General features: G+C 34.1%; 1 protein-coding gene across 7 annotated transcripts in view; it reads right to left on the bottom strand.

The window, feature by feature from the left end:
* KANSL1L (KAT8 regulatory NSL complex subunit 1 like) overlaps positions 1–14,064 on the bottom strand; it is a 128,875-nt gene that overhangs the window by 54,754 nt on the left and 60,057 nt on the right. For all 7 annotated transcript variants that reach the window (XM_040228591.1, XM_040228589.1, XM_040228592.1 and 4 more), the window contains 2 exons: positions 9,009–9,206; positions 7,254–7,375 (listed from right to left, as the gene is read on the bottom strand). In XM_040228591.1, coding sequence (XP_040084525.1) covers positions 7,254–7,375; positions 9,009–9,206 — 320 coding nt within the window. The remainder of the gene's footprint in view (positions 1–7,253; positions 7,376–9,008; positions 9,207–14,064) is intronic.

Raw genomic sequence — 14,064 nt, 5'->3', positions numbered from 1 at the left:
GTAGACCAAAAACAATTCAGCAACATTTTACCTTCCCAAGAGATATGACAAAAAATAGATGGTCCCTCAGTGTCTCATAGCCCCTACGTGACCAGTGTCTTCAGTAATAGCTGGCCTATAGGGCTTACTGCTGTTGTCGCTCAGTTGCTGAGTCGAGTCCAACTCTTTGTAATGCCATGGACTGTAGCACACCAGGCTCCTCTGTCCATGGGGCTCTCCAGGCAAGAATACTGAAGAGGTTGCCGTTTTCTTTGCCATGGGATATTTCCAAACCAGGGATTGAATCTGTGTCTTCTGCATTGGCAGGCAGATTCTTTACCACTAAGCCACCAGAGAAGCATGTTTTTGGTGTTACTTTCTTATTTTCCTTACCTTATTGTTCTGGGTCCTTGTGCTTGACTGTATTTGACTGTGCTGATCAATGCCCTCAAAAAATGACTTCTAAGGATTTCCTGGCCCTAATCAGATTGATTATATTTTTTGCAGCCAAAGATGGAGAAGTTCTATACAGTCAGCAAAAACAAGACTAGGAGCTGACTGTGGCTCAGATCATGAACTCTTATTGCCAAATTCAGACTGAAATTGAAGAAAGTAGGGAAAACCACTAGACCATTCAGGTATGACCTAAATCAAATCCCTTATGATTATACAGTGGAAGTGAGAAATACATTCAAGGGATTAGATATGATAGACAGAGTGCCTGAACTATGGACGGAGGTTCGTAACACTGTACAGGAGACAGGAATCAAGACCATCCCCAAGGAAAAGAAATGCAAAAAGGCAAAGTGGTTGTCTGAGGAGGCCTTACAAATAGCTGTGAGTAGAAGAGAAGCAAAAGCAAAGGAGAAAAGGAAAGATATACAGAGTTCCAAAGAATACCAAGCAGAGATAAGAAAGTGTTCCTCAGTGATCAATGAAAAGAAATAGAGGAAAACAATAGAATGGTAAAGACAAGAGATCTCTTCAAGAAAATTAGAGATACCAAGGGAACATTTCATGCAAAGATGGGCTCAGAAAAGGACAGAAATGGTCTGGACCTAACAGAAGCAGAAGATATTAAGAAGAGGTGGCAAGAATACACAGAAGAACTATAAAAAAGATTTTCACGATCCCGATAATCATGATACTGGGATCACTCACCTAGAGCCAAACATCCTGGAATGTGAAGTCAAGTGGGTCTTAGAAATCATCACTATGAGTAAAGCTAGTGGAGATGGAATTCCAGTTGAGCTATTTCAAATCCTAAAAGATGATGCTGTGAAAGTGCTACACTCAATATGCCAGCAAATATGGAAAACTCAGCAGTGGCCACAGGACTGGAAAAGGTCAGTTTTCATTTCAATCCCAAAGAAAGGCAATGCCAAAGAATGCTCAAACTACTGCACAATTGCACTCATCTCACATGCTAGTAAAGTAATGCTCAAAATTCTCCAAGCCAGGTTTCAACAGTATGTGCACTGTGAATGTCCAGATGATCAAGCCAGATTTAGAAAAGGCAGAGGAACCAGAGATCAAATTGCCAACATCTCCTGGATCATCAAAAAAACAAGTGAGTTCCTAAAAAATATCTACTTCTGTTTTATTGACTATGCTAAAGCCTTTGACTGTGTGAACCACAACAAACTGTGGAAAATTCTGAAAGACATGGGAATCCCAGACCACCTGACCTGCCGCTTGAGAAACCTATATGCAGGTCAGGAAGCAACAGTTAGAAGTGGACATGGAACAACAGACTGGTTCCAAATAGGAAAAGGAGTACATCAAGGCTGTATATTGTCACCCTGCTTATTTAACTTATATGCAGACTACATCATGAGAAATCCTGGGCTGGATAAAGCACAAGCTGGAATCAAGATTGCAGGGAGAAATGTCAATAACCTCAAATATGCAGATGACACCATCCTATGGCAGAAAGTGAAGAAGAACTAAAGAGCCTCTTGATGAAAATGAAAGAGGTAAGTGAAAAAGTTGGCTTAAAGTTCAACATTCAGAAAATGAAGATCATGGCATCTGGTCCCATCACTTCATGGGAAATAGATGGGGAAACAGTGTCAGAGTTTATTTTTGGGTGCTCCAAAATCACTGCAGATGGTGACTGCAGCCATGAAATTAAAAGACTCTTGCTCCTTGGAAGGAAAGTTATGACCAACGTAGACAGCATATTAAAAAGCAGCGATATTACTTTGCCAACAAAGGACTGTCTAGTCAAAGCTGTGTTTTTTCCAGTAGTTATGTATGGATGTGAGAGTTGGACTATAAAGAAAGCTGAGCACTGAAGAATTGATGCTTTTGAGCTGTAGTTTTGAAGACTGTTGAGAATCCCTTGGACTGCAAGGAGATCCAACCAGTCCATCCTAAAGGAAAACAGTCCTGAATATTCACTGGAAGGACTGATGCTGAAGCTGAAACTCCAATACTTTCGTCACCTGATGCAAAGAACTGACTCACTGGAAATGACTCTGATGCTGGGAGAGACTGAAGGCAAGAGAACGGGATGATAGAGGCTGAGATAGTTGGATGGCATCACTGACTCAATGGACATGAGTTTGAGTAAACTCTAGGAGTTGGTGATGGACAGGGGTGACTGAACTGAACTGACTGAAGAAAGAAGGTACCTTCCCCTAGAGAGAATCTGCATTTGACTTTGTACTTATTTTGTAGTGTCATCCATTCTAAAATCATTTTAAACTAGGGATTCCTTGATGACTCACTGATGGAAATTTGGACTGAAAATCCATGTCAAATCCCTATAATGTTCACATTATTTCAAAGTAGGTTTGCTATTTTCCCTGGTACTGTGCTCAATGTTGTGCTTCCGATATGCAGCAAAGAATATGAAAAAGAATATATATACATATATTTACATATACAAATATATATATTTACAATATATATACATATACAAAAGAATATATATGTATATATATATATAGGCAAGGCCATGGGCTTTGATTTATCATCCTCTAACCCAAGCTATTAAAACTTCACTTGACTTTTCTGGATCTGACTTTCTCTCTTTCCACAAAAAGCTACCAAATCCTCAACTTGGTATTTTGTCAGAATTTGGTCTCAAACAAAGTAGACTGCTGTGCCTTGTTTAATTTTCTGGGCTTTTGCTTTTTTTTTTTTTTTTTGAACTTTTGGTTTAGAAATGTTAACAGCATTCAATAATTTCTCATTTACAATGTAAACAATTGAAAAATAAATCTCTTATCCAATCCACCAATTCCCTTTCTGGGTACATATGCAAAAAATAAAAAGCTGGGACCTCAACAGATATTTGTATACCCCTGTTCACAGAAGCATTATTCACACTAGCCAAAAGGTGGAAGCAACCCAAATATTCATCCAAAGATCAATGGGTAAACAAAGCAGCAACTCAGAGCCTGAGGGTTGTGGGGGGATCTGTTCTTAGAGCTGGATGACTGCCTAGCTGAGTGCAGCCCTAACTGCCCCGCTCTCTCCCTAACAGGTTCTGAGCAGTGCCCGAGACCTTGCTACACAGGGCTTAGGCATGACACGGGATGTAGAAGTGGCCTACCCAGTTTCACGGAATAGCCTGTTTCAGGGAGAAGGAAGGGGGAGACATCTATCAATATACTGGGTGACGGGGCATGGGGGTGTCAGAGAGGCAAGTGTGTTGTGTTACTATGTCAATAAACTGATTTAAAGTTTAAAACAATGTTCATACATAAAGTAGAATTTTATTCCCTCAAAAAGGGAATGTTGACATATGCTACAATATGGATGAACCTTGACAACATTATGCTAAGTGAAACAAGGCAATCACAGAAGGACAAAAACTACATCATTTCATTTATATAAAATACCTAGCATAGTCAGCCTCATAGAGATATAAAATAGAATGGTGGTTGCTAAGAACCAGGAAGAAGGAAGAATGTGGAGGTATTATTTAGTAGATACAGAGTTTTAGTTTAGTAACATGAAAAAAGTTCTGGAGATGGATGATGGAGACTACTGACAAAAACGTGAATTACTTAATGCTCCTAAAACTTAAAAATAATTAAATGGTAAATTTTATGGTATGTACATTTTACCAGAATTTTTAAAATTCTTACTCAAATGAATTTTCTTACCTTCACATTTACTTTAATACACAAAGTGAATAGTAAGTACTTTGTGATTTGAATAACATTAAACAGAGCAAGCCCTTACTCTTGAAAATCTGAGTTTAAAAGATGTTTTGTTCCTATTAAACTACATATAAAGGAAAAAAATAACAAGAATATTGGAAAAACAGAAAGATATAAGAAATAAAACTAGGCCTCACTTGACATGGGCTTCCCTTGTGACTCAACTGGTAAAGAATCCACCTGCAATGTGGGAGACCTGGGTTTGATCCCTGAGTTGGGAAGATCTCCTGGTGAAGGGAAAGGCTACCCACTCCAGTATTCTGGCCTGGAGAATCCCTTGGGGTTGCAAAGAGTCAGACACGCAACTTTCACTTTCATTTGACTTTTTACTCCCAGAGTCAGAAGCTTCACAAAAAATAAATTTTACATCGCTTCAATATCAATATCTCTTATTAAAACTTTTCCATATATTACTATAATGTGAAATTATATATTTGATTAATTTTTAAAATTTTGATAATACTGTTAAATATGAGTAATGTAAAATAACCTGTTAAATTATTTTAAATTACTTTCTCCTGTCATAAGGTTCCCCCATAACTGTGTGGTATGTACCTCTACATTTCCCATCTGCGACTCTTTCTCTTCTCTTTATTTTAATAAAGATGTTTACATTTCTTCCATCTTAAAAACAAAAACACCTTCCTTGACTTTGTGTATTCATTTTATTTCAGCCTTTACAGTCAGCACACTTGAAAATACAGTCTGGACTCCTCTCTGTTTCATCTCCCATTCCGTTCATAATCAAGTCTTATTTCTGTCATGTCACACTACATATTCTTGCTAAAGTCTCAACTGATAAAACCAAGCGATATTTTTTAGTACCTCTCTTTGGTATCTAACACAATGACGACATATCCTCAAATTTTTCTTTCGGTGTTATTATTTTCTTATCTGTAATATATTCTAGTTTCTATGTTCCTGGTTAATATATTATAGTATATACTATCATAAATAGAATTTTTATAAAATTTTTTATGAGATCTGGAGTATCCCCCAAATCATTTGTTTCATATAGCAGTTTACTGTTATCTGGTAACAAGACTTATTAAACTTAAAGATCAAATAGGCATTTAAAAAACTCTTAATATTCTAAATTCTCTCATCTTCTCTGAGTTAATGAAAGGGAGCTGTGTTATATTTTCTAGCAAATGTTAGAAAATAACTATTATAATCTTTCCTTCAAGGGAATATAACATTTTGATAGGAAATGTGAAAATAAGTGCTTTTTGGAAAAAAAATTCATGTATAAAGTATTTGGGAAAAAGTGTTCATTGTTGTCAAAACTAAACACATTAGTGAACATAAAATTAATTAAAACACATATATCAGCACACTTCAAAATGCTGGAGAGCAAAATTTTATCTGCTCTTAAATCTATCAAATAATTTTAGGTTTTCAACCTGTTACAACTTTCAGAAATAATCTTTCAAATTAGTTTGTAGGAATAACTACTTAACATCAGGAAAGATGGCAATTACCTGCTGATTTCAGTAAGAACCTTTGACTATATAAAAGATAGGACTGAAAAAGTATCATGATTTGGTAAACACAGTCAATGTTTCATTTGTATATTTTTATGAGGTACGTTTTTCAACTATGCTAGCTATTAAAACCAAATATTCAAACAACTCCACACAATTCCACTATTATTATATGGTATTTTAAACAATTACATGTTTAACCAACTAAACTGTTTAAGCTATTTAAAAGTGAAGATTTTTTCTTTTTAATCATTGTGTTCCTAGGACTTTAACTATAGGGCATACAGTAACAGTTAAGCAATAAATACTTTGTGAATAAATGATCAAAAATATGTGCAAGTATATTAAGATGAAAATTAGTACACACATATACATACACACCACACCCACATAAGTATAATAGCATAAGGCCTACTTAGGTAAACAAAATATAATCTAAAATTGACTTAGCCCCAAATCACAACTTGATGGTTCTTAGTGGCTCAACTTGTAATTATGACTTTTTTAATGAGGAAATGTCCTCATAAATGAAGATATTATAATCATCTATTACAACTTTCAAGAGAATCATCAGTGATACAAGGATTGAATAAAAAGTCAACAAAAATAAAAGTAAAACCTATAGAATTACTGTTTCCATAATAGAATAATATAAAAATGACCCTGTACAAACAAAACTGTGAAAGTATTAAAAATTACTTTCAAAACAACAAATTAGAAATAAAAATAACAGCATTTTTAAGACTTAGTTTACATCCACTAGTCTCATTAAGAATCTGATAGCTACTTATCATAATTTTCACTGTGGTATAAGTTTTCCTTTCTTGTTATTTTTAATTTAATAATAAATCATATATAATTATTAATACAAATATTTCCAGTACTAAATTACACTTAATTCTTTATGGTACTTAAGGTAAAGAAGCCCACATTACAATTTTATTTCAAAAAAATTAGATTCATAAAATAATATTCTAGCAGCTTTTTAATTCTAATTTATCTTTAAAATGAAAGCTTAAAAGAGAAAAGTAAGCAAAATAAAGGAAATAAATGCTGTTCCCAAAAGAGGATTCATTTTATCTGTATTTTTTGCTAACATGACATAATAAATTGCTAAGGATTGTAGGAATTACTATATTAACTACATTTAGTAAAAAATTTATCTTACAAATGCTGAGCTACAGAATGACTCATTTACAAAATGAGTAAAACTTAAGCTCAATTTTATGGATGGTACTCAATCAGTCTTCCATGCCCAAACTATATATCGGATCTTTTACTAAAATGAATTGCAACAGCAGTATGGAGCTGAAGACTATAAAATGTACAAAATGGAAGGCATATTAAATATGGCAATACTTCTGAACCAAATGATATCAGTTTTTCTTTTTAAGAAACATTACAAAACTTCCCGGAAAGCTTTCTTCCTCATTCTCAGGTTTACAGTTCCCTTAGTTATAAAAGTTTGATGTTATCTAAAAATGTATCCATGGTTTATTGATTGTACTCTAATAATGCTTAAGAAGAAAAAAGAAGTTACAATGCTTAAAAGATCAAAACAAAATAAAATAAGCAAAGCCAAACTGAGAAGTAAAACTAACCGACTGACACCTACCTCTTGGAAATGCCATTAGCCAGACATTTATGGCTACACGATTTAGAAGAGAGGGGTGATGATGTAGGGGACAAGTTGAGAGGGGCAATCAAACTGTTGATGATTTCAGTCAACTGTGCACTCTGCAAGAAAATAGTAAACCTTTTATTGTTGCTAACAAGAAATATGGTTAAATCTCAGACCTTTAGTGCCTATTAAAGTTTAACCTCTCATGAAACAAGTAAACAAGTAAATGTTTGTTTTAGTACATATTTTACTCTATAAAGACAATTTATACCATTACTAATTTTTCCATTTATTATAAATAAATCTACATTTTTAAGTACTCCTATTTTTCCATATCCGTTTTTGCTCAGTTCCTTTGTCTACTCATCCTATCCTCTAAAACACTGAAATTCAGCTGATACCATCTATAAAATATCTCCTTTGAGGTAACCAAATTAATAATAACAAACTCATGGCTATAATTTATTAAGTGCCAACTATATGCCAGGCACGATATTAAGCACTAAACACAGAATATTGCTAATCTTTACAACTAACCTGCAAAGTAGATAATATTAAAACTACTGATACTACTATTATTAAAATCAATTACAGATGAGGAAGCTGAAGAAAAGATAGATTAAGCAGCTCAATCAAGGATTATAAAATTGGTATGATGTCGAGCTAGGACAACATGGTGCTCTGTGACAACCTACATGGAACGGGATGGGACGGGTGGGAAAGAGGTTCAAGAGAAAGGGGAGATATATATATATATCACACTTATGGCTGATTCATGTTGTATGACAGAAATCAACACAATATTATAAAGCAATTATCCTCAAATTAAAAATAAATTTAAAAGGAAAATAAATGGAGCTAGAATTCAAGCTTAGGCTTCATTCTCAAATTTTTTCCTAATTTGAATATACCAGTTTTTTCAGATACCCCAAATTTTCATTCACTCTTATCCCAAATTTACATGTAACCTATTTGTAATATATCATAAATATTAATATTCTCAAAACAATCATATATAACAATTATAATATGCATATGCTGTATCAATGGAAACAGTACATTTCTACAAAAGAATGACACCTTTTTCATTACACATGTAATCTACTATAGTTCATTAAGAAAAAAGGGAAAGTATGAAGAGGTTTCAAAAATGAAAAGACAATAACCTGTAATAATATTTCACAGAGAAAACCACTGCTAATTATCTTGGTATATATCCATCTCCCAAGACAAAATTTTTTATTTTGAATATTTATGAGCTATTCATAAGAGGATTTAAATACCAGAAAAAGTTTTGGAATCAAAATAATTTATCAAAGATCTATTAAGACTATTTCCACAATCACTTTTTAATGAAATAATCCATATTCCAATGTTATCTTTCACTAAAACCTTCTATCAATAAGTCAATCAAATACCCCACTCTATACCAGATCTATTAAGTGGTACCCCAGTTCTTTCTCCATGAAAAAAGTTTAATGATGAGCAATTTTGTTAGAAAACAAGATTTTCCAACCCTAGTATAATGAATTATCACCCTATAGCTATGTGCCAACGCTTAACATATTATATTTAAATAACTTTAATTATATCACTATTAGACTAGATATACTAAATATTTTAATTGTACTTAATGTCAAATGACCAACTTCAATAACCAATGTCTTCAGAAACCGATATTCTGAAGAAACATATTTAAGTAGAACAGTTTACAAAATCCATTCAAAGTCCACTCATACTTCACATTACCTGTTTTTCTATATTGCGAAGTAGTAGTGTAGGGCTACTTGGTGACATTTCAAAATCTTGTTCTGGTAAAGGATCTTGACTCTCTTGAGGAATCTGGGGAGTCCCAGAAGTGTTTAAGGAAGCTGGTTGGTCTGCAAATTGTACTTGCTTTTTCAATATGTCTTTTGGAAGTCGACATTCTTCTAGGATCACTATCCCCTAGACAAACAGCAATGAAAGAGTTTGCAATGAAAACAAACTGATTGCTGGAAGAACTTTAATGTTACAATGCACATGAACCATGCTTTTTATTATTCCCTGGAAATCAGAAAATAGACAGTTGGAAGTACTAGTTCTTTTTTTTTTTTTTTGAAGTGTTAACATTTTAAAAATTATTTCATTTATTTTAATTGGAGGCTAATTACTTTACAATATTGCAGTGGTTTTGCCATACACTGACATGAATCAGCCACAGATGTACATGTGTCCCCCATCCTGAACCCCACCTGCACCTCCCTCCCCGTCCCATCCCTCAGGGCTGTCCCAGTGCACCAGCTTTAAGTGCCCTGTTTCATGCATCAAACTTGGACGGAAGTACTAGTTTAACCTTGTAAAAAAGTCACTGATCTAAACTAAAATAACATGTATATGTTTGATGGATTAGCCTTGTAAAGTACTGCCATAAATTATATACAGCAATTGCCTTTCTTATTGGTTTTAGTTACTAGCATTAAAAGCATGATACATTCAGAATAAAGAAAAAGTTGGAAGGAATGATGCTGAAGTTCCAATACTTTGGCCACCTGATACAAAGAGCCAGCTCATTGGAAAAGACCTTGATGCTGGAAAAGACCTTGATGCTGGGAAAGATGGAGGGCAGGAGGAGAAGGTGACAACAGAGGATGAGACAGTGGATGGCATCACCGACTCAATGGACATGAGTTTGAGCAAACTCCAGGAGACAGTGAAGGACAGGGAAACCCGGAGTGCTGCAGTCCATGGGGTCGCAGAGTTGGACAAGACTGAGTGACTGGACAACAACAAATTTCATAAATTATCAAACTTAACAAACATCCAAACAATAATCTAACTTTATATTAACTCCTTTCAGAGCATTCTAAAGAACACCAAAACTGTTGTGGCCAGCCAGCAACCATGGATAGGACTGTACTATTGAGAAAAAGTACTCTCTAAACTAATCAAGTTCTCTTTGTTTACAGAGTAGACTGATTAATAATATAGACACAAATTTTCAACTTTAAGAGGTATTTTCTGAAATGTAAGTAACTGGAGAAATGAGTAGGGATCTAGCTGCCTCTGTACTCCCCGCCTACCATTCATACACACACACACTACTCAACTGGCTTGCTGAATTTTTTCCCCCATTCCTTATCTTCTTCACTCCAACTGTCGTTATCCTAGGTCCCTTAGAAGTAACCAAGAAATGAGAGAAAGGGGAAAGAGGAGTGCACAAGTGTCATTTGAATCATTTCATAGTTCTCATCATAGGATTTCTTCCCTTCCTATCCCTTTTATTACACTTGTCCCTGCAAATAATACATATTATGAAACATTTAAGTGTGTGCATGTATATTGTGTGCATATGTGTATATTACTATTTTTCTGGCAAAATGTCAATAAGTTCCTATAGGCTAGTTGCAAAGGTATTAAATGCCGAATATGGCTAAAATATTATATTCTTGAAATGAAAACAGACTAAAACAATAATACAAGTGTACAGCATTTCAAGATGGGATAAATTAAATTGCCATGGGCTAGCTTATATCATGTGTAAGTGCTATACATAGGATGGAAACTACTTATAGATTATTTGTTATATATCAGTAATCTTAGTTTACACTATAGTTGAGAGAATATATCACTTTAGAATTAACATATTCAGATACTGTATTAAGTATCCATTTTAGTATTTTATAGTAATATATTACAAATGATGCTTAGTAAAAGTAACATTTCTTAAACTATACTTTAACAGCACTAGTAACTTTTATAAAGATAAAACTTTATAATCCAACTGTTGATCCTACTTCAATGACTTTTTATAGAATGCACAAATATGGCTCTCTAGAAATCTCAAGAAATGTATTTAAAAGTAGCTTCTGTTTTACTTGATATCTTAAAAATTAAATTAGATTTGACAGACATAGTATCATCAACCTCAAAAGTTCTTGAAAGTATCTGAAATATCTACCCAAAATTTGTACAAGTCTCTAGCAGGTTTTTCACAAGTACCTGTATACAAAAGAAATCTAAGTTTTTACTATATTATTTATAATTTCATTTGTTTTTATTACAGTTTATATTATGGGCCAGGCTGCTGTGAATTACCATGATTTTATTATCCCTACTTACAATATTGTTTCTAGGAAAAAACTGATTCTGAATTTCAAAAGTCCAATTTCCAAACCTTTAAAATACTATCTTTTTATAAGCAGAACGCCTGCTATTGTTAATTCAATTAAGAAAAACATTTTAAAAATTCAGCAAGGGAATCACTCATAGCCAACTTCATAACCCATTTTGTTCTCTTAAACTGTTGCCCTGGACAAAACTCTCACAACATAAGAATGGCCCACAATTTTTCTCTGCCATAGCCAAGAACAGAGAAGAAAGTAAAGAAGATTAAATCCTCTGGAGATATTGCAGAGATAAGTTTCTGTTCTTAAAAATCAGAAAAGAATATATGTGTTGGGTTACCATGATGGTTATTTTACAATGTTTGCTACTCTGAATTTCTTTTTTTAAATCAGGAAAATAGTCTAATGATAGATAAAATAAGGTAAATAAAAACACAAAATTTCTTTAGAAGGATAAATTGGGTTAATTGAGACAAGTGAAAACTCTAGCATAAGATGAAAGCAAATCAGTTGCTCAAAGATGACAGTCATTCCTGATAACAACTCTAGAGAGATCCCCACTTCCACTCCCAGATTCCTCATTAGAGATGACATAATGTGAAAATATAAACAATTGCCTCAGTGTAACAGGAGGGAAGCGGGCAGGGCACAACCTTCAAAAGAACGACACACCCATAGGACAAGACAAAAATTGGTTAGAACCAACCAGGCCAAAGATGGTAGAATATTTGACTTCCAGTGGAGCTTGGGCCTCTTATATGCTCATGGTAATACATCAGCATGCTAAATGACACACCCACCAGTGCCATGACAGTTCTGAGGTGAACCATAAAAGGTCAAAAAGTGGGCATAGAGCAATTCCTACAAATCTCCATCCCTTTTCCCTAAATAGTTGGACTAATCCTCCCACGTCCTAGCCTATGAAATTACCCAGCCCATAAACACTAACCACATCACATTTCAGGGCCTCTCACCTTCTGAGACAGCCCATACTCTGTCTGTAGAGTGTGTTTCTCTCTAAATAAATCCACTTCTTACCTATCACTTTGTCTCTCACTAAATTCTTGCCGCGATGAGACATCAAGAACCTGAGTGTCATTAAGTCCTAAGATCAGGTGTGATCTCAATTTAAAGACTGTGGGTTCAATTCCCAGTCTGGGTTCTGGCTAGGTTTTCATCCTGGCCTGTGGGTTCAAGTTCCATCTGAGATACATTTTATATAAAGTCATCAAAACTAATTTTAACCAAAAACTTAAATGAAAAAATTTAAAATAAAATAAAACTAATTTTAAGCAAAAACTTAAATGAAAAATTTAAAAATAAAATACACAATTTAAGATGTGGAAGACCCTATTATAGGATAACAGAAGAAATCTAAAAGAGAAGTTATTTAATATAATTTAGCCAGTTTCTTCAACTAAGAAAAATTATTTTTAAAAAATTAATGTGAAAAGAAGCTACTGTCTAAGTAAAAGCTGGAGCAGAGAATATGAGAAATACTGAAGCTGTCATGTTTTGACAAAACTGTTGCAAGAACAAGGAAGGGATGTTGCTAATATTCTTCTAAAAATTGAAGCAAAATTTACACCATCTGGACTGTGTCAAAGAATGGGCAATGGCACACTCTAGGTCATCTGTCCCTTATTTTACCCTATGAAAACACTGTGTGTTTCCTGACCAGAGATACACAGTAACACTTATTTCAAAAAGCTATTTATAAGCTAGTACATGGAAGCAACCTAGACATCCACTTGCAGATGAATAAATAAGGGAGTTATAGTACATACACACAATGGAATATTACTCAGCTATAAAAAGGAACACATTTGAGTCAGTTCTAATGAGGTGGATGAAACTGGAGCCTATCATAAAGAGTAAAGTAAGTCAGAAAAATAAAGAGAAATACTGTAATATTAACACATACATATGGAATTTAGAAAGACGGTAATGATGATCCCACATGTAGGGCAGCAAAGACACAGATGTAAAGAACAGACTTTTGGATTCAGTGGGAGGAGGTGAGAGTGGGATGATTTGAGAGAATAGTATTAAAACAAGTACATCACCATATGTAAAGTAGATGATGAGCGCAAGTTCCATGCAAGAAGCAGGGAACACAAAGCCGGTGATCTGGGATAACTCAGAGGGACAGGGTGGGTAGGGAGGTGGGAGGGGGGTTCAGGATGGGGGACATATCTATGCCCGTGGCCAATTCATGTTGATGTATATGGCAAAAACCATCATAATATTGTAAAGTAATTATCCTCCAATTAAAATAAATTAATTTAAAAAATAAAAATGCTATTTATAAGAGCATCTCAATTTCTTTCTCTTCTCCTTATCTCTAACTGAGAAGGGTTTTTTCCCCTTTCAATATACAATAAATAAAAAGTTCTGCTTCACTCACAATGCACTAAACCACTCTTCTCAATTTTTGAACTATAATAATTCAAGAAGATATAAGAGCAAAAAGTTGTTTTGCCTATTCAATATAATAGTTAATGAATCAACTAACCTGCACATAAATAAGCAATTAAATATCTTGATTAATTTCTAAGAAAGATAAGTTGAAACTACCAAAGTAAAGAAATATGTATTTTGATGGCATAATTATAATGACATTTTCCATAAAATAAACATAATCTGACTCTATGGGAACAAAGGGCCAGACACACACCTAGCTTGAACCAAGAAAAAAT

This window comes from Oryx dammah, unplaced genomic scaffold (genome assembly GCF_014754425.2).
Source record: "Oryx dammah isolate SB20612 unplaced genomic scaffold, SCBI_Odam_1.1 HiC_scaffold_27, whole genome shotgun sequence".
NCBI lineage: Eukaryota > Metazoa > Chordata > Mammalia > Artiodactyla > Bovidae > Oryx > Oryx dammah.
Note: the sequence above shows the minus strand (reverse complement) of the source record. Positions and strands in the feature narration are given on the sequence as shown.